At 39.7% G+C, this 23,893-nt stretch overlaps 3 protein-coding genes and 1 long non-coding RNA gene across 4 annotated transcripts; 3 read left to right on the top strand and 1 right to left on the bottom strand.

The window, feature by feature from the left end:
- Positions 1 to 2,152: 2,152 nt before the first annotated feature.
- Positions 2,153 to 6,123, top strand: cfap99 (cilia and flagella associated protein 99). Its single transcript, XM_070921001.1, has 15 exons — positions 2,153 to 2,266; positions 2,341 to 2,485; positions 2,572 to 2,666; positions 2,782 to 2,888; positions 2,966 to 3,143; positions 3,247 to 3,327; positions 3,641 to 3,709; positions 3,973 to 4,059; positions 4,179 to 4,267; positions 4,511 to 4,715; positions 4,912 to 5,053; positions 5,136 to 5,287; positions 5,371 to 5,576; positions 5,695 to 5,887; positions 6,025 to 6,123. Exons 1-15 carry the CDS (start codon positions 2,153 to 2,155, stop codon positions 6,121 to 6,123), a joined length of 1,962 nt encoding a protein of 653 aa, XP_070777102.1.
- A 4,265-nt stretch (positions 6,124 to 10,388) lies between these two features.
- On the top strand, positions 10,389 to 10,950 carry LOC139297194 (uncharacterized). Its single transcript, XR_011598477.1, has 3 exons — positions 10,389 to 10,481; positions 10,728 to 10,816; positions 10,938 to 10,950. It is a non-coding gene; the product is annotated as an uncharacterized lncRNA (long non-coding RNA).
- Positions 10,951 to 13,685: 2,735 nt separating this feature from the next.
- Positions 13,686 to 15,505, top strand: mrpl35 (mitochondrial ribosomal protein L35). Its single transcript, XM_070920023.1, has 4 exons — positions 13,686 to 13,747; positions 13,970 to 14,135; positions 14,955 to 15,099; positions 15,193 to 15,505. Exons 1-4 carry the CDS (start codon positions 13,717 to 13,719, stop codon positions 15,379 to 15,381), a joined length of 531 nt encoding a protein of 176 aa, XP_070776124.1. The 5' UTR covers positions 13,686 to 13,716; the 3' UTR covers positions 15,382 to 15,505.
- A 2,129-nt stretch (positions 15,506 to 17,634) lies between these two features.
- On the bottom strand, positions 17,635 to 23,399 carry reep1 (receptor accessory protein 1). Its single transcript, XM_070920025.1, has 8 exons — positions 23,353 to 23,399; positions 21,786 to 21,858; positions 21,609 to 21,685; positions 21,317 to 21,437; positions 20,786 to 20,899; positions 20,357 to 20,525; positions 18,543 to 18,805; positions 17,635 to 17,706 (listed from the first exon to the last, which is right to left on the bottom strand). Exons 1-8 carry the CDS (start codon positions 23,382 to 23,384, stop codon positions 17,635 to 17,637), a joined length of 921 nt encoding a protein of 306 aa, XP_070776126.1. The 5' UTR covers positions 23,385 to 23,399.
- Between the last annotated feature and the right edge of the window lie 494 nt (positions 23,400 to 23,893).

Genomic DNA, 23,893 nt, shown 5'->3' with positions numbered 1-23,893 from the left:
AAGCTAGCTAGCGCTGGTGGGTTCCAAAACGGAAAATGTACAAAACACAACGTACGGTAAGTTGTCCTGAAGGTTACAATACGTCTATGAACGCATACAAAGGAGAAATTCGATAACAACGACTTATTTCCATCTTCCCTGAATCCCGAGGTTGGCTGCCCGTCTCCCCCGCCCGGCCACTTTCCAAGTCCCGACGATTCAGACAAGCGGAGCACCGACGGCTCTGCTGTTCTCTGCCCCACTAACGTTACTTGATGACAGTCACGTTGACAACATTCACCTCCCACTTTCCCAGTAAATGATGCCTTCAAGTGCTGCTCCCAAATACCGTGCTCCCAATCGCTTTTGGTCGGAAATATGAACAAAACAGACCATGTAAGTGACTGGTGAGTTTTATTTTTTAAATCATCCCCAAAAGTCATGTTTAATAATGATTCGTGTCAGTTATGGTTTTTCCATGACCTATTTAAAAATCTTAAAATGACATCTACTCTTTCTCTCTCATTGAAAATCAAGATTCTGTGTGAAAAGGCATGATTTTTAAAGTTTCAAGTTTCCACATCAAACTTGTGTAAGTTGCATATTGGACCATGATTGACTTCCAATCTAGTTGTGATGTCACAAATTCATGCTTTTACGTCTTAAATTCAGATTTGAGGTCAGCACAAAGAAACGTCCTTTAGCAGATAAATGTGAAAAGAGCCTTCTTGTGTGAACCTCTGCACATAGGCTACACCATTCTGCACAGTGAAGCTCTGGCATTCAAGGGAGGAGCTGGCAAAAAGATCTCAGCTCAAGGTCAAGGTCCTCTCTCTTGCTCTGGAGCTTTCAATCTTATCAAACAGTCTTCATCAGCAGAGGGTTGACAGCTGGGTTTTGCTTGTTACAATGAAACTTTAAATGTTCAAACTGAAACTTCTCGTCCATGTTGTCTTAAGACGTGACGCTTAATGGTTCATTCTTACAATTAATCTGTGATTGACAATACACTGTAAGTCATTGAAAGTACACTACTCACAAAAAGTTAGGGATATTCAGCTTTCACATGAAGTCGATTCACATTGAGCAGAAATGAGGAATGAGATGAAGAAATTACCATTGCATGCTTCCACTTAAATGCCCTACTTTCATGATATAATATCACTGTAGCATGAACTTTTTACATTTTCCATAAATTTCACCCGAAAGTCGAATATCCCTAACTTTTTGTGAGTAGTGTATATATATATATATATATATATATATATATATGTGTGTGTGTGTGTGTGTGTGTATATATATGTATATATTTATATTTCAAAACTAAATTTGTGACCACAGAGTGACAACCCAATAACTTTGTTTACATGCCCACACAAATCTTCTTATGTTAATCAGATTATGGCAGGAAATCAGATGAGGCATTGTGAGACTACTCTAAAACCCCAGTTTGCATGTGATTTGTTCAGTAATCAGCTTTTCCCCTCAAACCCCTCAAAACCCTGAAGTGAAGTTACTCACTTTTCCCTGTAACAACTATGTGTTACAGTCACTCATAGGCCTGCTGCCTTAATCTGGTTATAATTACTAGCATGTATTTCATCTCTCCTCTCTCTTCGCTGTATTTATCACGTTGATGTGCATATTGCAACATTTCCAACAGCACTTGAAGGCAGCGCACGGCTCGCACTCGCGTCACAATATGCTACGTCATAATTATTGTTATGGCGGCCAACAAAGGATCAGGATGTCACACTGTTAATCTGCATCCGACGGATTAAAACCGTGAATGTTTTTTACATGTTGATCAAAACAACCCAATGATTAAAAAAATACCTCTCATCCATTCAAATGAATGTTGTTCTGTCCGGTTTCTGTAAAGTACAACTCATATAACATTTTAGCTGGAATACAGTTCTGTTTACTACGTGTGTTGCTAAGCAACGCGTGAACATGGCAACTGAAAACAAGCCGCTCCGTGACTTTTCTTGGGAAATTTTACTTTGAATCTATGTGTCTTTTACAAGGTGTCTCTCTCAGATAGAAGTAAGGTCTACAATTAACATTTTTAGACAATCCATGTGTGATTGTTGATAATATAAACTGCATCTCGGCGGGCTTTTCTGCAAACAAAGTTATCAATCTCCATCATCCTTCTGCAGGTCGATATAAAATGGCATCAAGCTATGGATCACTTGTCAAGGAGGTCATTGTGCTGCTCTATAGGTTCAACGCTGGCAGACAGTGTTTGGATGACTTCATGGAGGATGCTTCAAAGAATCTGCAGGTAGATATAGCCTCAGATCAGTGTTGATGCTGCTTGTGCTGACACCTGAATGTCACATTTGTTATTTGTTGCAGGACATGGATACTCTGCATAAGAAGTTCATACTTGATGTTGTTTCTGGATGTGTAGAGCACAAAAAGTTACTGGACGTAGTTGTCAATGTCTTCTATGGCCAGAATGGGAAATGCTTATCCAGAGGTGATCGCAGCCAGTTTGTCAGTAAGTTTATGAACTAAACAGTCTTGTACTGTAGTTAAATTTTACTCTGAATAAAACAAGATTGCCATTTACATGTTGTTCTTCAGTTATCTGTTACCTCGCCACATTTGCTCTGGATGACCTTGGACTTCAGAGCTTTAGCAACATTGTAAAATCTCTGGACATCAAGAAGATACACACAGTAAGAAACTAAATATCAGATCACAGCAGTGTTGTTGCATTGGAAATAACCAGCAATCAATAGCTCTATTATTCTGCCCTCTGTGTAAGTGTGTGTGTACTGTGTTTGGCTGTAGTTCCTGACTTTCTTCTTCACAAACCTCACCACGTGGATACAGCAGAAGTGGAATAATATCTATGATGCTGCCTATGTGGAGAAACACTTGATTGGCCCTCTGCTGAGGTGAGAAAAGTATTTTTTAGGCAATGAATGTTATTCCAAAGGCAAGGAATGAAAGCATATGTCTGTTTGTCCTTTAGATGGCGCCCTGAGATTGAGATTCTCGTGGACCAGCTTGCTGTCAAATTATCTAGAGGGAGTCAGCTCAAGAAAGCTCGGATCAAAACCACTGAGCCCCAGGAGTTCTCTCTCACTAAACCTAAACCTCCACCTCTGCCTGTGCCAGAGCTCATCCCACTGCAGGAAAAATGCAAACCAGTCAGCCTCATCTACAGTTATATACAATATATCCTTCAAACATGGCCACACACTGTCTTTTGTTTTTGTGTAACAGCAAACAGATATATCCTTCGTTTTATAGGTACCAAACAGCACATACAGGGCTCCAAAAGAGGTGCAGAGGATAGAGGAGATGAAACAAAAGAACCATCAAAAGAGTGAGGTACAATGTCTGCTTTTACCATTATAGTCAGAAAAAGCCTATGATATCTAAAAGGCAAAATATGGTCTGTTATGTTAATATAATATAAAAGACAGAAATAGTGTTTGTAAATCAACAGCTGACATGTGCAGCATTAAAATCATAGAATTTTTTTTTTAATTATTATGTTTTGGAATTCAACTCTGAACAGCTCAGATAAAATTATTATGTTAAGTGGCATGTATGATTACTATGTTATTATTATTATCATCAGAGCTTATACCAGCTTTATTACATGCCTCTGTGATGACACCCTACCTGTTTCTCACCAAAGGAACTGCTCTATGAGGCAAATATGAAACAGTTCAGATGTGTAAATCCACAGAAGTCTGAACGCACCAAGGTACAGGCTATTTTATGTACTTTACATGGATTTACAAAGTAATGTTATTGATTCATCTCCAAGCTTACTTATATACATTATATAATATATCTTTTTTTGTGATTATAGGCTATATAAGTAAAATTGACTTGACTAGCTTAATGAAAATAAAATAAAATAATCTCCTGTTGGTAACTAAATTCCAACACATCCTTTTAGATAAGAAATATTCATTCAGTCCGTAGACAGTTCACATTTCTGATGAACCATCCTTTGTATTGCAGAAAGTGATGTCTGCGATTAAGGAGGACTTTGATTCAAAACTCAGGTTCAATTCATTTCATTCCTCTGGATCTCCTTCCAGTAATAAGGTGAGATCTAATTATTCCACCTGCCTCAGTGGATCAGTCTCCAGTATGATAGTGATGAATATCAACTAATGTGGGTATAATATCCACTGGCTTGTGTGTATTTATTTGATTTTTGTCAGACTAACAGCTGGTCCATCAAGCTCAACAGTGCAGCCATCCTGAGACAGGGGGCGCTATATGACCGCCAGGTGGAGAAGGAGCTGCAAAGGTACAGCACAGAATTTACCTGCCATTGCTTGACCTGCAATAAAATTCTACATACTGGTATTTTTGGTAATACTTGTGTGTGTGAAGACTCAGTCTCATTGTTTTGTTGTATGTATGTAACCTAATTTGTTCTCAGGTCTCTCTTGAAAAGACTTGATCTCAATGAGACTAAATATGAAAAAAAAAAAATTCAACAAGGCTGAACAAGCCAAGAGTCATTTCTTTTCTTGTATTTGTGACGCAGAATGGAGCGTCTGGTGGAGGGGGCCCGTGAGCCCTCGTCTTTCCTGCAGTGGCAGAAGGAGATGCGTGAGAAGGACCTTCAGGAGGAGCTGGCCAAGATTGAGCGCAGGCGTCTGGAGGGACGCATCAGTTATGAGGAGGCAGCTATGGCCCGCACGCACATAATGGAATGCAACCAGAAGACTGCTCAGCTGAAGAAAGAGGAGGTGTGTAAAGATCACTCCACAACTGATAAGAAAAGGCATTTACAGAAAGTTTCACAGCGCATCAATGTGTGTAACAAGGGGGGTAATTAGACAAAAGCATGGCTGCTCTATACAAACACTCTTTAAGGAAGTCTTTTTAGAGGGATTTACAATTATGCATGAAATATTGTTTTTATGGTTGCTTTGTTTCTTGTAGACAGCTCAGCTGATGCGGAGATATGCTGAGAAAAGGTTGCAGGAGGAAAAAGAAATGAGAGACTTGGTGCAACAAGTGGCAGAAGGCCACAAGAACTCAAAGACAGCTAAAGAGAAGTTACAGAAAGTCAAGCAAAATATAGGTACGCCTCCTTATTTGTGAAACAATGATCATTTTGTCAAGGTTTCCTTTTCATTCTCATCAATGTCATGCAAATTTCACAGTGAAAGAAGTCTCAGAGCATGGTCAAGAGCTCCTCCGTCAAGCACTAGAGGAAGCACAGGCAGAGCTCAGCAGGAAATTTGAAATCATCCATGAAATCCGCACCATTGAGTGGCTTCCTCACATTAGATTCAGGAATTTTGACAACACAGAGGTGAGTGAAAGAGAGCATGGGTGCCGTCTCACATTTGATCACGTACCTCTTCTCGTCATGGTTAATCTGTTGCCCCATGTCAGACTGCAGGCCACGAGCTGCTGGGGGAGATGTCCCTGGCTGAGCTGAGGGAGCGACTGGCCCTCCTGAAGGAGGCGCAGCAAGCAGAGCAGCAGGAGAAACGGGAGCACATCCTGGAGGAGAAGCAGTACAAGAAGCAGCTGCTGCTGGAGCAGCTGGACACCATCGACCTCCACAGGAGAGCACTGGCACAGGCTGCTGCCATCAGGTCAGGAGGATGTTTGGCTCTGACTCTGATTATGGTAGTAGTAGGAACATGTGTGCTGAAGCAGACACATACGCAAATATCACACACATATATTCATGATAGCTTTGGCATGTTACAGGAAAGAGGAGAGGAAAGCCAGGCTGGGGTTTCAGCAGGCGGTGACTCAGGATGAGACAATGTTGGCTCTGCAGAGGAAGCTGGAAGAGAAACAACATGAGCGCCAAACACTGAAGCAAACTGAACGCAAGAAGGCCAAAAGCTCTGAGCAGGCAGCAGCGCACACTGTGAGACACACAGAGACACACAGCAGAGTGAGTATGAAATCCAAAACAAAGAGGAGCTGACTTCCCTCAGTGAGTCAGTGGTAGGCTTTGTCTGTTTTGGTTAGTGTACGCTAGTTGCAGTAAATAATGTTCCTCACTTGTCTCTCTGTTTCTTTTTCTGCCAGGAAAGCTTGAAGGAGAGAAGCTGGGAGGAACTGGAGCTGAGCTTAGAGCGTCACATCCAGAGAGATGTTGTTTCTCCGACGGAAACACTCAAGACATAAATATGTGCAACATGATTCATTTTAGCCCAGACTCATCATTAGTTATATTTGTTGCAGGAAATTTGTGAGATAATTAGATTTTCATCTTTTGTTAAGGTCTTAATTTTACACATTTTGCATTAAAATGGCTGATTTATTGCCATGAATAAGCTGATTATTATTTTCTGTCATTACTTTTGTGTATCCTGTGAGTGAGATTATCCAGGATTGTTTATCTTGACCTATGACTTCAGTCTACATGTAATATAATTGTTGTTTGTTGTTTGTTATGTCCAGTAAATGTCCAAAACAAAATTCTCCCCAAAGTAAATTCCACCCACCTGTGAATGTGGTGTGAAAAGGGAAGTGGATCTTCAACTTGTGACTTATTAAAAAAATGTCTCTTCCCTAAAACAATGTTGGTGTTATTTCTGTGGTTTGCATATTTTGGCAACAAGTTACTGTACAAAGAGTCAATCGTCATTACTCAGAGATGATGCACCAATATCGTCTGTTAGACATAGCAGAACTATGCGACAGCAAACCTGTATAACTTGTATTTTTACAATGCAACAGAATTTCTATCTAAATAGATATTTATATATATCAAGTCTCCATATATAAATGTTATGTTTCTATATGAAAATGGGAATGTTATGGGCCTATTGATAATATTACTTATCTATCCATGTGTAGAGAGATACTGTACAATTCATTTGATTTGAGACATTCAAGAAGCAGTGGCGCCTCTGCTGGATGTTCCGTGTAACAACAAGAGATCAGCCTGATTCCGGCCTGTTCTCCTCAGTTTTCCCCTCTAAAGCAAAATCACATGATGTGAATTTTGTCATATGACACTGATGAGAGGACTGATTCCCACTGCGAGCGAGCGTCACTGACGTCCTCTGTGGAAAACAAAAGGGCAACTCGACCGCTTGTCAGGGACGAGATGCTGTAGCCGGACATTGTTTGGAGGTAGTTTGGTGATAATATCTGGAGGATGGACTGCCGGGGAGTTCTGCCTGCGATATGCGCCGCTCACTTCATAGGTAAGTTTAGACTCTTCTAGCAAAACAACTGCTGCAATGCTACAAAACACTAGGGAGGGCAGTGGAGGTGTATTATAGAGACATTTTAGTTACTGGATATATATTGGAGAGACGGTTACTGAATTACTCTGTTCCTGCATATGATCCATAACATTACTGTTAACTGGGGATTAATTTCAATATGGCTACTGTACCCTTTCATCCTTCACTAATCATAAACCATTCACCAACACACACACACACACACACACACACGGATAGGATATACTGTATATATATCAATCTTAATGTTGTGTTAATGTTCATATTACTGTTGCTGTGTACAGTCCAAATATTTGGGCAAATTATAGTTTGATGATTTGGCGACATTGTTTTTGAAACTTTCATGCTAAGAAAGCCTTTTGATTTTAATTAACAGATGATATGAAATACCAGAATGAAAGCTATCATTCACCACTTAAAATCACAGTCAAAAATGAAAAAGCCTATTATAGCTCATTATTAAGCTTATTATAGATTATAGATAGGTTGTGGAATAAACAAAGAATAAAAACACTACAAATGGAATAGAAATTCATGCAGTTGCAAAAGCCAAAACTGGACATCTGTGTGACAAATTATTTTTAAAATTCAAGTTCAGTTTTTATCATTAAAATCTTGCTTTTTTGACCCAGACTTCATAACAAACTTTCTCCTCATTAAGCTTCTATGGTAGGCTACTATTTTGAATGAATACAGATCTTATTTTAAATGACGGCATCTTGCTGTCATATCACTACAATCCCTCTTGAGGCACATATCATCTTGTTGACATTTCTTCCAAACTTTCCGGATTACAGCTTTTCTTTCTGCCAGCTCAACAGAGGCTCATGTCTAAAAGGTTTGAGAGAGAAATGCTGCCAACCCAAAGGAGACTGAACCAGAGAAATCACATGACCCCTCTTTCTGAATAATTGCATTTCATGAGGAGGATGGCTTGTATTCAAGAAAGCACTTAAGCACATGGCTAATGTGATTACTACCACAATATGGGCTCTGTTGTGCTGATGTGCTTCTACCTGTTGCTCCCAATTTCTCCGTGGTTAGATAATGTTGAATGGTATACTTAAGATTTTGTGGAGTGATTTAAGATATCCTAAGTTCTCCTCTTTGACACCACAACAGAGGAAGATCTAGTTTGGTGATATGCATTTTCATGCATTTTATGTTTAGCATGTGAAAATATGAGCAAAAATAACACAAATAGAAATGGTAGTTAGCATTTATAATGTGGTTGATAATGGTATTTGTTACATTACAAAAAGGAAAAGTTTGTTGAAGACTAATATGTGGTTATTGTAAATGTGAAGGAGGACCCCTAAAGCAAATAACCTTAGCCCCCAAAAATGTTTAGGCCAGCCCCTTTAATCCTATTTAATATTTGGCTTTTTTTTGCTTCCACAGTTGTATTAAACATTCAGGATTAGACAACAAACTCCAAAAACCACAGAGAGATTTGCATTATCAAGAGTTCAGCTGTTGGTCAAATCAATAATTCTCCTCCTACCAGCACAACCCCAATCATTAGTTTTTATTAATTTACCATTTTAGGCTAATTAAATTACTGAGTTTGCATTGCAGCCCTGTGTCCACTACCAGAAGTCAGACTTCTCATCCTTCTCTTCCAGGCATGGTGCTGAGCCAGACCACACTCACTCCTGCTGTGATGAACACCACTCTCATTGAGAATGTGACCAGTCTGACTCTAACTCCCGTGATTTTCAGCAGCACGACCCCGGGCTGCTTTGCATTCAACACTTCTACTTGTGAGCCATGTGCACCAGGATCGCAGTACGACAACAGTGAGTCAAGGACCATGTCACCTGACCTGAAGCCACCATTTTTAACATATAAGGTCTTAACTTGTTTATTAGATACTTGTCCTGTCGCTACTTAGTGAAAAGATATCCTCTGAAATAAAACTGTAAGAATAGACAATGAAGTCAAAGTGAAGAAATGGTTCTTTATCCCTCCTCAGACACCCTGCTGTGTGCGTGCTGTCCAGACCCCGGACTGTGTCTGTTTCCTGGAGCCTGCCTGCCATGCACCACAGGTTTCTATCAGCCACTCGCTGGACAGCAGCAGTGTCTGCCCTGCAACCGCGGCTTCTACACAAAGTAAGGACATGAAATTGTGCCAACAATGTTCTTTTACTTGTCATAGTATTGGCTACTCTACTGTCTACTTCACTGGTCAATTTCTTGTGTGTATTTTACATTACTGTACAGTTTCACTGGAAGTCCATTATGTCACCCCTGCCCTCCTGGATCCTTCAACAATAACACTGGTGGAGACAGTTGCACAAGTTGTTCACCAGGTGTGTTTATTTAGCTAGAAAAAAAGTCATTGTGCAGTTGTAAATCAGTGACTAGTGATATGCTTTCACATGAAAACAGCAATATGCTTGTAGTCAGAAATTAGACTATTAAAGACTATTTGAAATATCTTTATCAGATCAATTACTGAGGAATGTACGCTTGCAAAGGAATAGATTATCTACCTACAAAGATGTATTATTACTAATTTACATGCAATGATGGTAACACATTTTCACATTATCTAAAACTGGAGAGAAACCACGAATCACGTGTGTTGAGTTAACTCCTGTCTGCTGCTTTCAGGTTTCTTTTCATCACAGCAGAGTTCCACTTCATGTTCACCGTGTGCACTAGGAAGCTTTTGCAAGTAAGTTGCAGTTGAATGTCACCAGGAATCTGTTTCTTTTTCTGTTGTTTATAACTAGGACCCAGAAACTATCTCTGTGTTTGGAAAATCACTTATCTAACAACCAGATCGAACATCACATGCTTTCATCCCATGCTTCTGTTTGCCAGCACAGATGCACACACATACACACACACACACACACACACACACACACTCAAGGCCAGTTACACAGTCACAGCTTTAATTAATCAGTGGGAGGTATGAAAATTGAAGTGGCGTGTTTGATCTTGTCCGAGCGGATATGAATGGATCTTATAAAACATGGAAATATAAGATGGTGTGTGGATTCAGGAGCAAGATGAACATTATCAATCCCGAGATTTGTTTGTCGCTTATCCAGGTTTGAGATATAGTTACAGCAGGCTAAGGGCTGCGAAGTCTCCCATGGGGGATCATAAGGATTCCCAGGCTAGATTGGATATATGTTGTCCCTCCAGTGTGTTTCTCTCGGTTCTACTCCCAGCTGATGTGCCCAGAATACCTCCACAGGGAGACATCTCTGAGGCGTCTTGTTCAAAACAGAGGAGGAGTGAAAAGACAGCAGCCCAGCCCTTCACTAATTTGGTAAATGGTAAATGACATTGTTGTCACAAGACTGTCAAAGCTGTGTACTATTATTCAAACCTTTGTTTAACCATTGAAACGTCAGACCTACAGCAAACCATTGCTCATATGTCTGTTAGCGCTGTGAAACCAAGCTGCAATAACAGCTTTAAATGAAATCGGCTCTGGTGGTAACTTGTGGCAGCCGTGAAATTCATAGCAGTTTGTTCATTTACAGTCACAAACAAGTGTCTTTCTCTCGAACAGCTCCTCGGGTTGTCCCCGGTGCCAGACGTGTCCTGGAGGAACAGAAGCTCTGCAGACCTCTGCTAAAGACTGCACACCATGTCGACCTGGTAATTCACATCATGCTAACTTAAAGCGCCCTAATAAGTCATGTTTATGAGTACTGCAGCTCCAAATAGAAAAAAAGGGGAAGCATGAGTATCCATCCAGGTGTTATGTGGTTTTGAACAGGCATGCACAAGGCTCCCCATCAGACTATGTGTCAAATCTGCGGCAGTGGCTTCTTCCAGATCCACTGGGGCCGAGAGAGCTGTGATGTATGCCCAGAGAATCACTACTGCCCTGTGAGTACTGCACCTCCCACACTCTGTCTAACAAGAGAAAATTAAGAAAAATGCCTGCCGTATGTTTGGTGACTGAGCATGTTGTTCTCCCAGAGTCCAGACGTGAACCCCATTCAGTGTCCCAGTGATGCCTTTTGTCCGAAGGGCAGCTTGGCTCCAGGCTACTGCATGGAGACTTTCTTCCGCAAAGCAGGGGACACTTGTGAATTGGCTCCTGTCACTATTGCTCTTTTAGTTATTGGAGGAGGGGGTAAGTAACGGTGCTGGAAGACATAATGTTTTTAATGCAAATGAAGAAATATTCCAATACAATCTTGTTTTTACTCATAATTGTATATACTGTACTAGCTGTCCAGTATGCTTTTCTGATATTTCAGAGCTTATTTAGTAATGTATCTTTACTGTATAGCAAGTTAAAGGCGTTGGACTTTACAGTTATGCTTTACAAACAAATTGCCTTTAAAGTTGACAAGCTTCAAGCTGCAATGTCCTGCACATTTATATGATCTGATTACACGCAAAACTATTTCTTTAAAGTAAGTATTAATAACTGGTGTTTGATATACTAATAAGGGTTCATAGCTTTCTTTAGATAATATTAGGCATGCCTATGTTCTGTAACTTAACAGGACAGAGCTTGTTTTTTTCACTCATAATAAATGGATTGTAAGAAGTCTAGAGTGGAAAATAATCACACTGAGGTACTTTCCACTCTTGACTTAGCTATGGTCGACTGAAAAGTACAGGATTACTCTTTCGTACAGACTGAATTGCTTTCTCGTTTTATTGTTGAAATGTAGAGTTTGCCTTTTTTTGTAATATATTTGTTTATTACTGTATGTATTTAAATGATAATGTGCATTTCTCACTGCAAATATTATATCAACGAAGTATTGTTCTGATATATGACACTTTCACTCCCAGAGAGACAGGTCATGGAAACAGTAACCCTTTTCTTTTTGCACACTAGAAACTAGAAAAGATTATTGACTTAATGAAATAAAGTATCACATATCAATGCACTCTTTGTGGTAGGTGGTCATTTCCTGTAACATACTCTGGTGTTTTTCCTCTCTCCCTTCAGTGGCCCTGCTCTTCATCATTTTAATGGTACTACGTCGACGGAGAGACACTGATGGAGAGCTGACTGTTGCCCGAGCTCCATTATTAGGCAAAGAGCGACCTCAGGGTCGATACTATGGGATCCCCTGTGATGCAGAACCTGTATATGCTGGCTGGTGAACCAAAGGACCTCAGCTTAGCTTTCCTCAGTAAGTGCTTTGTAGGACAAACTGAAGTCTCGTCTCCATGTGGGCCCCAACTGAAGACAAAAGAACTGGTAGAAGACGACTGATGGTAAAATCCTGGACTGGTGCCTTAAGAGTACTTTGATAATCCACCAGCTTTTTTTATGTGGTTCATTTTAATATATTGTTGAGAAACAGAAGTTGGTACAGTTGTTCAGATGAGCATTTTCCTTTTGTAAAGTATTATATTGGATTATGAGAGGTATGCTCGAAAAGTGAAAATGAGATGTGTGCCTCCACTGGGTGGGAACCTCTCTTTCTTATGAAAAGCACTTTTTTTACAGAGGTAATTGATTTACTTTGCACTTGTGTTGGTAGACTTGTGGGTGTTTCCATTAACTCGTGTAGTTCCACAGTTACAGAGAGGTGTGTAACTGTAATGCATTTGATTACACTACAGCGTGTTGTCTGTAGTTTCATGTTTTTCATCTGCTTTTTTAAGGTTATATTTGTATGTTTTGAAGGAAAATAAATAAAAAGGATGAACTTGAGCCTCATTTCTTACTCTTTTTTCCCCCTACTTATTCATTTGAAGTGTATTGCAAACTTTAATTAAAAAAGTTTTTATTGCCCTAAATTAATCTGCATGGTTTACCACACTAAAGAAAAGAGAGAGGTCACTCTAACAAGACTGTGGTTATGTCTCACAGCACTGAACAATTCTTTCCACATTATGTAAACGTCCAGCAGGAGACTGTGACAAATGGCAAATCTCAGGATCAGATAAACAAGAGTGTGACAACCATGGAGCAGAAAGACAGATACAGATGAAAGTTACATACAAGACTGTGAGTGAAGATACTACCACTCACAGACAGCTGACACTGGAGCACATAACAGGTAGCAACAGAGGTACTTAGATCCTTTGCTTAAGTTAAAATAGCAATGCTACAATGTAGAAATACCCCGTTACAATTAAAACTCCTGAAAAAATACAGTGAGTATTTGCAGCAAAATACTTGCTGTATAAAAAGTACTAATTACACAGAATGGCCCTTCTTCAGAGTGTATATTATTGTATATATTGTCTTTGTGGATTATTATTATTGACGCATTAACATATAAGAATCATCTTAATCTTGCAGCTGGTTGAGGTGGATTTAATTTGATCTGCTTTATATACTGTTAAAATAAAAAATATGAATACATTAATGAATAAATACAAGTACCACAAAACTGTACTTTCCACATTTTTTGTGATATTTTTCCTTGATATTTTGGGAAATGCGTACAGAGATATACATGTCTGGTAACCGCTGCTAGGTGGCGGTAATGAACTGTAGCACTAAGGTTGGATGCGATACAAATAAACTTTGTCCAAACAGGACTCCGTACATACGCCATCACTCAGGAGAAAACATGGCGGCCGCCCTGGCTAGGAGGGTATCCGGTGTGTACTTACAATTTGACATTCATACCTTTTCATTTCACTCTCCTCATTCTGTAAATGTTTAGTATTTTATCCATGTTTTAATGTACTGAACTGTTAATGCAATTGTGCGTCCGTGTAGTTTGTTTGCACAGTCGGTACATTAGCTAACTAGCAACAGTGCTAGGTTTTGTCTGTATTGTGACTCCTCGTGTGTTTTCATGTTGTCCTTGTGTCTGACAGGGCTGCTGAGGCCGCTGTCTGTCTCGCTGTGTGCCAAGACACAACAGCTCTGTCAGCTCTCCAGCCTCATCCAGCCTCCGCCTCTCTACAGCGCTGCTGCAGCCGCTGTCCGCGCTCCTCTGCGGGCTGCAGTGTGTCAGACACCCCGGTACACCATCCTACAACGGTATAAGACCAGAGGGAACACTCCTGCTAATATTCACACTACTGTCAGGTGGATATTAATAACAATAGTTATTGTAACCACCTGATAGTAAGCTGAATATCAACACACGTCTCCCTTTTTAAACTGTTTATGCTGCTTAAACTGCTTTTCTAAACGCGTTTCATTGGTGTGTGTGAGGCCCTCTCCTGTTTGAGTTTGGGGTATTAAGAACTCAACTGGCACAGAGTCCTTACCTGAACCCCATCCATCACCTTTGGGATGGATGCTATTGCTCTTGTGGCTGAATGGGAGCAAATCTCTGCAGCCAGGTTCCAAAATATTGTGGAAAGCCTTCCCAGAAGAGTGGAGGTTACAGTTTAACGTTTGGGTGTCCACAAAAAGCCAAGGACAAATAATTGTCCAAAGGGGAAAAGTGCCAGGATAGATACATTGGATCAACATGTGAGGAGAGAGTGTTAGTAAAAGCTAACTGTTTACTACTACTGAACTTCTTTATCTGTTAGCAAATACATTATATAGCCTGATTAGGTGTAGGGTTAGGATTGTTGTAGCTAAAACCAGGGTTGGGATTACAGTCTGTAGAGGTGCAACAATAACATGCGTCAACACAAACAAAATTCTATTCACCACTTTGTATCTGGAGTGGAAGGTGAAATGTCAGAGACCGATATATCAAAACACAACCAAATAAAACTAAAACCATCTGCATTAGCTAGTGATACTTATTTGTTAGGTGATCAAATGTTTTGTAATTTGAGTGAAATGAACCTTCTTTAAATAACAATTGTTCCCTTTCTCTACTTCTCTGTGTTGTTGCAGGGTTTCAGCACTCATTCCCAGTTTGACTCAGCAACCAAGCAGAACGCTGACATACTACAGTGTGAAGAAGGGGAAGAGGAAGAGTGTAAAATCTGTGACAGAAAGGTTCATGAGGCTGCACTGTGGCCTTTGGATCAGACGCAAGGTACGAGTCTTTTACTGTTAACTTCCAAAATCACTGAGTTGTTTTCTTTACACCTTTAAAAACCAATCTGACTTCGTTTTTGGGGGTAAACAGGCTGGATACAAGAAGAAACTGTGGAAGAAGAATCCTGCCAGACGAAAGCGCCTGAGGGAGCATGTATTCTGTAACAAAACACAGAGCAAGCTTTTGGATAAAATGACAACCTCTTTTTGGAAAAGGAGGAACTGGTTTGTTAATGATCCATACCTGAAATACCACGATCGGGTCAACCTCAAACTGTAATTTGCTGATTCGTGAAGTGACATCTTGTTTTCTGTTTGAATATAATATTATACAGTTATATATGTAATAAAGTCATGTGTTTAAGTGATCCCTTTCTTTTAAATGTTGTATTAAAATAAGACAATGACGCACAGTCAAGAGTTTTGCTTCATATTTAATGGCTGTAAATTGATTTAAACAGAAATATTTAACCTAGTAGAACGATACACTGATAGCCATAAACCATCATGTCATCACTTTGCTGCTTTTTACTTCACAATCAAGATGAAATTTAAGTAATTTGACATTCTGGCCTGCCAGAACAAAATTTCTTAGGATAACTTAGTAAAGTGGTGTCTCCGCATGAATAAAGTCAAAGTAGTAGTAAATAAGACGTGTTATTGATATATATGTATAGCCAACATGTATGTATACTCATAACATTTTATATTCTTTCTACAAAGCAACCAAAAATGACAAAAAATAATTCATTGTTACCAGCAAGGTGTCTGAAGAGGCCAACAGCTTCACACGAAATCATTTAAGAAATCCAATTTTCATACAAATTAATAACAAATATCATGCACTGATGAGTTTATCAGTCTACGCACAAGTATACAAATCTGCTACTTAGCAACATGTTTTTTTTTCTCTTTTACTTTGCATGAATTGTAATAGAAGGAAATCACCTCCAACACTAACACTGATACTACTAACGCTGAAACACACAATCTGATATTTTCACCATTTATCCATTAACAGGACATTTCATGTGCATAACAAGTGTATCTACAACATCAGAGTGAATGACGTGTAAACAGAACAGTTGTACCTGAGAAGCTTTTGATTCAAACTTCAAACCACCGTAAATCATACAGATACAATGATGAAATTTAGAAATCTACTGCGCAAGTCCACCCATCAAAATCCAACACTGTGGTGCTTTGTGTAAAATGTTGCTATGATGTACGCAATGTGTTAAGTTAAATGTAAGTTTGTAAACCTGCAAACCAGTAATGTCACTGCAATGAATTCCTAAGAGAAAAGAAGCAAGTAGAAGGTAAGATCGTTGGGTTTAGTGTTGCTCAGTTAACAGCAGAGCATTACACAGTGATTTCAAACATGGAAAAAGAACCATGTTTATATACAGTAAATATTTACTCGTGTTACATCCTATTTCTGCTACAGCTGAAAGTGACATATTCCTAATTGGCCTTAAACTGCCAAATAAATTGTCAATCAAATGACAAAATGTGCATACAAACTGAACAGTAGATTGTCAAAAACAGTCTGCTCCACTGATAATAGTGACTTAATGTATCTGCGATGCAAATGCTATTACTTGTTACACAAGTAATGTTTTCTTTATCACAGAAGAAATAATGATAAAGTTATTGGTGATAATATTCAGCTACTAATCATTTATGATTATTGTTTCATGTAATTTTTGGCCATTTCAGAGTATCTAGGGCAGTCATTTTATATTCATAGTGCAAAATGATTGTTTAATGAGAACATAGTTGTGTTAGAAATATTAATATCATGTGTGGAGACATTTTATATTTTGATGTCTCTGCTATGTCTTTCTTTAAGGCTTTAATAGAGAGGTAAATAACAGAATATTGTCTGCCACTGCTGTCTGACTTTTCATTACTATAGAGGTTGTCTTATCTCAGAATATGTTTTGGGGTAATTGACTGATTTGTCATCACCTTGATGTGATAATTAATCAGTGCAGGATTCAGCTGCTCACACATGTTTCTCCACAACAAATTGAAAGAGGGTAAAAACAGCCATGCCTTTTCTTTTGATCCTTGGCTTTTAACACATTCTCCAGCAGTGACCATGGCACTCTCAACGCCAGCTGTAGTATTCAGTGACAGTACATTCTGTTTCATAAACAGCGGACTAATGACTGGGAAGACACACATGCGATTGCCTACCCAAACCTGATATATAAAAACAATCAAATCAGAGAGACACACAAACTGTACATAAATACATAATCAGTAACCCACAAACTCAAAATGTCTATCAGCATGGAGCCCATTCATTCATTTATTCTATCTCAATGTCTCAAACCTCATTTTTTTTTTAAATCATGAGCCATGAGCTATATAGTATATATATATATATATATATATATATATAGAGGGGTCATCATAGGTCACTTTGGTAATACCTTATTCCAAAGCAAGGCTGCTTCAGTCATGTAACTTTTGGCCATTCAGTATTTTCACTTCTTGCAGCAAAGGCAGCTGGAGTATTTAGGTTTCACATGGCTTCATTGTTCGAAGAAAGAGCACTCCTGGATCTTGTGAGAGGCCTCAAGACTCTAAGAGGAGGCTAGAAGGGAGGACAGATGAGGATAAAAGCAAAGAGAGAGGTGGAGTTTAGTTGCACAGTATTTAAAGGATACGGCTGGCTTTATTTTGTATCTTTCTTATCTTAACAAATCCCAAGGTAAGACAAAAACTAACAACGTGTTAGTCAGTCTCTCAATACTTTCCGACTTCCATACCCCGTCTGTGAATGGGCTTTGGACAGTACTGAGCCCATTAGTTCCTACTGAAGACATAAATCTGTAAAAGCAGGTCTATCAGGCTTCGGCTACACAGACTAGACACAGACACAGACTAATACTAGTTTGTAAGTTCAATTCATTGTTGGTTTTGTTGTTTTCGTGGGATTTGTTGACTATAAGAAAAATATCCTTAAGCATCACCATGACAAACAAACTGATATACGTTATGTTGAAATGTTTAAATGATTATGCAGAATAATCTCCATGAACATTACATAAAAAGTAGAAGTTATTATCTGGGGTGAAATACACTGGAATCAATCAGCAATCCATGTCAATATGTCAACCATGTTTGGACTTTTACCATGCCACATTTCCAAACACGTGAGCAATGGCAATCGTACAAGAGCACGATCACACATTCATTTGAATTAGACAATAATTCCACTAAAGTTAATATATGATTCATCTTAATCAGTGCAGAAATGCGATTAGCAGCCACGGTTCTCCACGGTTGCAGAAGAAGAAGTACTGAACCATGATGATTTATTTAACTACACAGCAATAGGAATTAGTGAATGGGTGAGTAAATCCCCACTCTCAAGGGGCAGTTAGAATCAGGCAGCAGCTGAGCAGCCATGTTGACGAGGCGGTATACCTCAGGAGCCTTCCTCTTAATCAGCCTGAGCTGTGGAGAGCTTGATGCTGTCTGCACCCCTTTCTCCACCTCCTCAGGCTGCTCTGGAGCTGGAGGACTGGGAGGTGGAGAGGGTGTGGAGGGTGGGGAGGACTGGGGTGTCAGTGAGGGCGTAAGGGATGTGGACTGAGACTCAGAAGGTGAACTGGTCTGGGACAGCAAACCCTTGGAGTCCCATTGGTCCAACCCCAACACCTCATACTCAGTCATGTCAAAATCCTGTCCTGTGCCGTGAAAAAAGGTCGATGGAAGGGATGAACAGTGTGTAAATCCTGTCTCTGTTCTAATGAATTCAAACGCAAATACTTTTTGTGTAATTGTAGCAGAGCGGCATCTGATTTTGGTCAGTGGGAATTTTAAAAGTTCATATCATAATGCATTATCGTTTTGCAGACCACAGAGCAGAGACCAAATAGGAAGTTATGATAAGCGGGAACCAATTAGTTGCAGCACAAACAAGCCTAACAAGCCTGTTGTTTTTAAGTCTCATCTGTTCTTATTTTTAGTATCTGTAGAATTATGTCACGTAATGTAAGTTTATAAAATCTCACAATGGACAATTTTGATGATGTTGTACATTTTTCATATGGTCAACAAATCCCTTGAAAAGACCAAAACCAACAATGAATTGATACTGATAGTTTTGCTGTGTGATTGACCTTCATTATTGTTCAAAAACTACAAAAAAACATATCAGTGAGCCGCACTTACATTGGCTGACATTTTCCCTCATTACCATGAACACACACTGCAGTTTATTTTGAGTCAATCCCACACACACCATCCTGCTGCCATAAATACTCACTAGAGCACCAAATGTGTATTAATCTGCAGCTGAAAATAGTCCCCCACAAATGCACCGTTTACTCCTGTTTTAGCAATATTTCCTACAGTGACCAGCTATTTTAGGAAATTAATTTTTAAAAATTAAATATAGTTGTGACCTGCTTTTAAAGATTTACGTCTTCAGTAGAAACCAATGGGCTGACTGCCACAGAGAGGGTGTGGAAGTCAGGAAGTATTTAGAGACGGACTAAAACATGGTTTGTTTTGGCCTATTAATAGGATTTGTTGACAACAAGAAAAATATAGAATACCAGACTTGAGTATCCATGATTGAGTATAGTAATAAAATGACAGCAGCCATATTAAGAATATATTCAAATATTAACAGAAGTAATCTACATTCCTTTGATAAAAAGGTTAGCTGTGCCTACAGATATTTCAGTCCAATGTAAACAGTTGTGTCTAAATTTATCTACAAAGGAACAATTATCAGCTGATAAAAATATTTGACACCCGATCCAGATTAAAACAAACAACAACTGTTTCCACATGATGTTAAACTAGGAACAAACCCTCCCCCCCAGCTACACATGAGTTTTATCACAGGATGGTTTAGCCTGGCAGCCCTGCGAGGCCCGACCTGCTCCAAACAGGAAGACAGGACTGAGGTTAGGGGGCCACTCAGGAAAGCAGAGGTACGAAACAATATCTGACAGCTTAAACAAGCTTGAACAGGAAGACAGAAATCTACATTATAATCTGTTTTAACACAAACGAGCCAGGCACTGCTGTTGCATTATAATGGCACCATTAAAGCTAATGCTCTCTGTGAACAGGCAGTATATTACCTATTTTATCAACATGTTTTATTACAAAACGGATACATTCTCAACACTACAACAGAGTTTTAATATGCCTCCATAACACTATCAGCCTGCTGGATGAAGTCAGTCTCTATTGTGGCTTTTTTGTACACTTAGTCTACTCACCCTTGTTGTAGCTCTCTGACTTGCTGCGCATCATAGACCTGGTCCGATGCTGTGCTGCTGCTGCCGTAGGCTGCGTAGCGCCAGGGCCGGTGTTAACGGGTTCAGACTGATAGGAAGACAGATCCTGCATGCTGAAACTCCTCAGTCTGTCTGATAGGACCCCTTGGCTCTGGAACAGGTAACACCAGGTATTTATTTTAGTGTCAGCGACAGTTAAAGCATGGATCATCTTTAGGGCCGTAAATAATTTAATGCAAACATTACAATAGGCTACTGGATCTTCTAATTTAAAAACACACATTCAAAGCTGTATTCAATGAGCCTACTTCATTATGTGAGTAGCACACAACATAACAGGCGTGACACCACAATGAGCCTCTACTGTACCCCACAGGTCAATACAAAACAAATGTCCAGAGTCTGCATTACCTTTGTTGCAGCCATGACTGCAGCTGTGGCTGCAACATTCAGCCCTTTTCTCCCAAAATGCACCAGTGTGTCATAGCTTTTGTCCTTTGCTTGGCCGATATAGTCATCAATGTCCTGAAACAAGGACAAAAAAACAACAACACGTAAACACAACATCTCTCATTCATCGATGTCAAACTCATTTTGTGCACCGTGCTGAGAGGTGTTTCTTATATTTCTTTAATGCATCTTGTGTCTGTTATTGTCTTCACCAAAGTCCCTTATGTGTTGTCTGAATCAGACAGAGGAAAAAGGAAAGGAGAAATGGAGGAACACCATGACATTTCCTGTCTCCTGTCCTGAAAACTAAGCTAAAGTGGAAAAGTGCACTAAGACATCTTTGTTCTCTAGAAAGCTGCGAAGCTCAAATTCTATTAGTCACAAAACCATGCGGACTAACTTAGAGCCTTCACTGAATATTTTCACCTAAGCCTTCCCTTGAACTGCATCAGCGGAAGTGAAAGGAAGATCCAACAAAGAAAGGGTTTTCACCTTTTCTTTTGAGGAAAGCGTGGGATGAACAAACTTCCTGTACAGCACACTGGAGCCTTTAGTGTAAGGGGACAGCAGCCACACCACAAAGGCTATCTTCAGTTCATAGTAGAAAGGAAGCCTGCAATGAAGACACAAAATGATGGAGCCACTGGTGCAAGAAAGCATAATGAAAAGCAGGCTTTACATGCCCGAGACAAAATATGTTAAGTGATATAAACACAACAACAGTCAACTGTTTTCCATCAAAGAGCTGTTTACTCATTAACATTAAATGTCTGAGGTGACTTACCAACAAAGAAACATATCTGTAAAGACTTCCACAGTAGTAAACAGGGCAAATATTATCCAGTACATCATCCATTTCACCTAAAATGTAACAGTGAAAAACAGTTAGACACAACAGAATCATATTTATGAGGACGACTCTGTCTGATATCATAACTAAAAATACAAATGATATACTCACATATTCTTTCACATCTTTTGACTTCACAGCTTTATAAGACGAATACGCAGGATATAGTGTACCAAACACAAGTCTAGAAGACAGAGAATGTGCCCATCAAGCATTTAACACCGCAGTCCAACAGATGTTTCGAATGTGCATGACACACACATAACATATCAAATCAAGTTCAAATTTCAAATGTAATAAATCATGATTATGGATAATACATTATGGTTATGCAGAGATTTCAAATTAGGTTCTTGAAAAATACCTAAAATGTCAAATATATTTCTCTGTCTCAGGTGAGATTAAGATAAATCAGAAAAGGTGCAACAGCTTTTCCCCTCCTGAAATAAAACTATTAAATCAACCATGAGTAAAGTTAGATTTTGCCCAGGCTGATTTGGCTAAACAAGCGGTCCAGGCTCTAAACTTCCAGACTTGAGGTAAAATTAGCTTGCATGTGTTTTCTTCCTTTTCTTTACATTTCTATTCGTGTGCAGACACCTGTGCTGCTGGGTGTCCGGACAGAGACAGGACCCTGTTGAAGTGCTACAGCCAGGCAACAGCTGTGAGTGCGACCTGATCAGATTACTGACCCACATCATGTTGCACCTCTCAGGCCTGGCCTACTAACTGTGCTTTAACACAAGGACACTAAAAATAAATAAGTCATCTGCAACTAAACCTTTCTGTTGGAGACTGGACCCAAAATGACCCACATAACCAGTTTGTGAGCAGCCAGGGCGGAAACAGTCCCATCTATGCAACAAGATCTTCTAATCTAAATTTAATTGCCTCACTATTTTGAGGTTGGGCCTGCTGTTGGTATACTCCACACGGCCTGCAATAGCGCTGATTCATACTTTGTGCAGGTAAAAATAGACAAAACTCACCATAATAAATGTCGTCCTAGTATTTAATCTCATTTAAATTCATAGCTGTAAGGAAATATACCGTGATATATGCATACATGTCTTATTGCATGAAAGACTCTTGCATTGTAACCTGAGAAGGCTGACCCATCCCTTTTGTTTTTTTTCCAATATGGGACATCAACAGAGAATATAGCTCCAGTCAAAGACCGCTCCTGTTGTTCAGTCACCTCGCCGCTCAGACGCGTCTTTCACTGGCTAAATGTCACTGATTTCTGGATCTGACTCACATTATCATTTCATGAACAGTAATAGACTATTCAGCCTATCACGTCATCTCTTTGTCTGTGTAATAAAAAGAAGCCACTTGATAAACACAAAGAGTGCCAGGCTGCTGAGCGCTGCCAGCCTGTTCAATATAAAACAGGTCTGTAGAGGCCTTCCTCAGCATTCCTGCTGAGACGGCAAAGTACAATCCTGAGGAATGCGGACTGTTTTACAGTCAAAGATTAATAAACCGACGTCTGCTCTGCTCACACACTGACGTCTGATTCTGATTGAAAATTAGACAGAATTGCGGGGGCTTGTAAAGCGCGCCGCTCCTGCACCGTCAAATACCCGCAAATAACCAGCAACAGCAACTGACTATTATTATTATTATTATTCTGCTCTATGGCCGAGCAATTGGAAAAAAAAATAAAATTACTTACACCACAAGTCTAGAGATGATCCAGGAGACCATTGCGCTGGAAAGGCGACAGGACGCGCTGACTGCGGGGAGGAGTTTCCTCCAGATGACAGGCGCGTCCAGGCGGCTGCGTCTGGACGCACACAGGCGGCAACGTGATGCAGGATCAACAGTGACTGTAACTCTCATCCATAGATGGCAGTGTTGCACTGAACAGACATCACAGACAACCAGCATGATGGGTGGATGAGGATGAGTCGTATAGATCAGACATGATCGTATGCATTGCTTGATTAACCTAGAGGGTTTGAAGGCAAATATATACTGTTGGGCTCCTACTGACACCCTCCCCCCTTTCCCTCTGTACCTAGGGGCCACAAGTCCCCATTAAACACAGTGCATCAGCAGACAATAGCAGCATTATTTGAACAAAGATCCAGGAAATAACCAGTACTTCTAGGTGTAATTACGCCAGGCCTCCAGGTTTTCTATGTGTCAGTCAGTTTGTAGTCATTTCAATAAAACACGTTATTTAGAAATATGTGAGTAGGGCTGCAACTAAC

This window comes from Enoplosus armatus, chromosome 15 (assembly GCF_043641665.1).
Source record: "Enoplosus armatus isolate fEnoArm2 chromosome 15, fEnoArm2.hap1, whole genome shotgun sequence".
NCBI lineage: Eukaryota > Metazoa > Chordata > Actinopteri > Centrarchiformes > Enoplosidae > Enoplosus > Enoplosus armatus.
The sequence above is the reverse complement of the archived record's forward strand: the minus strand, read 5'-3'. Positions and strand labels throughout refer to the sequence as shown.

Excerpts from the sequence above, each read along its gene's own strand:
- cfap99 (XM_070921001.1), top strand. The coding sequence starts at position 2,153 with ATGGCATCAAGCTATGGATCACTTGTCAAGGAGGTCATTGTGCTGCTC. Across the intron at positions 3,144-3,246 it reads TGCAGGAAAAATGCAAACCA|GTACCAAACAGCACATACAG; the intron begins GTCAGCCTCATC and ends TTCGTTTTATAG. Across the intron at positions 5,288-5,370 it reads GGAATTTTGACAACACAGAG|ACTGCAGGCCACGAGCTGCT; the intron begins GTGAGTGAAAGA and ends GCCCCATGTCAG.
- mrpl35 (XM_070920023.1), top strand. The coding sequence starts at position 13,717 with ATGGCGGCCGCCCTGGCTAGGAGGGTATCCG. Across the intron at positions 14,136-14,954 it reads CGGTACACCATCCTACAACG|GGTTTCAGCACTCATTCCCA; the intron begins GTATAAGACCAG and ends GTGTTGTTGCAG. Across the intron at positions 15,100-15,192 it reads GCCTTTGGATCAGACGCAAG|GCTGGATACAAGAAGAAACT; the intron begins GTACGAGTCTTT and ends GGGGGTAAACAG.
- reep1 (XM_070920025.1), bottom strand. The coding sequence starts at position 23,384 with ATGGTCTCCTGGATCATCTCTAGACTTGTGGT. Across the intron at positions 21,438-21,608 it reads ACAGATATGTTTCTTTGTTG|GCTTCCTTTCTACTATGAAC; the intron begins GTAAGTCACCTC and ends TCTTCATTGCAG. Across the intron at positions 18,806-20,356 it reads GTCAGAGAGCTACAACAAGG|GACAGGATTTTGACATGACT; the intron begins GTGAGTAGACTA and ends TTCACGGCACAG.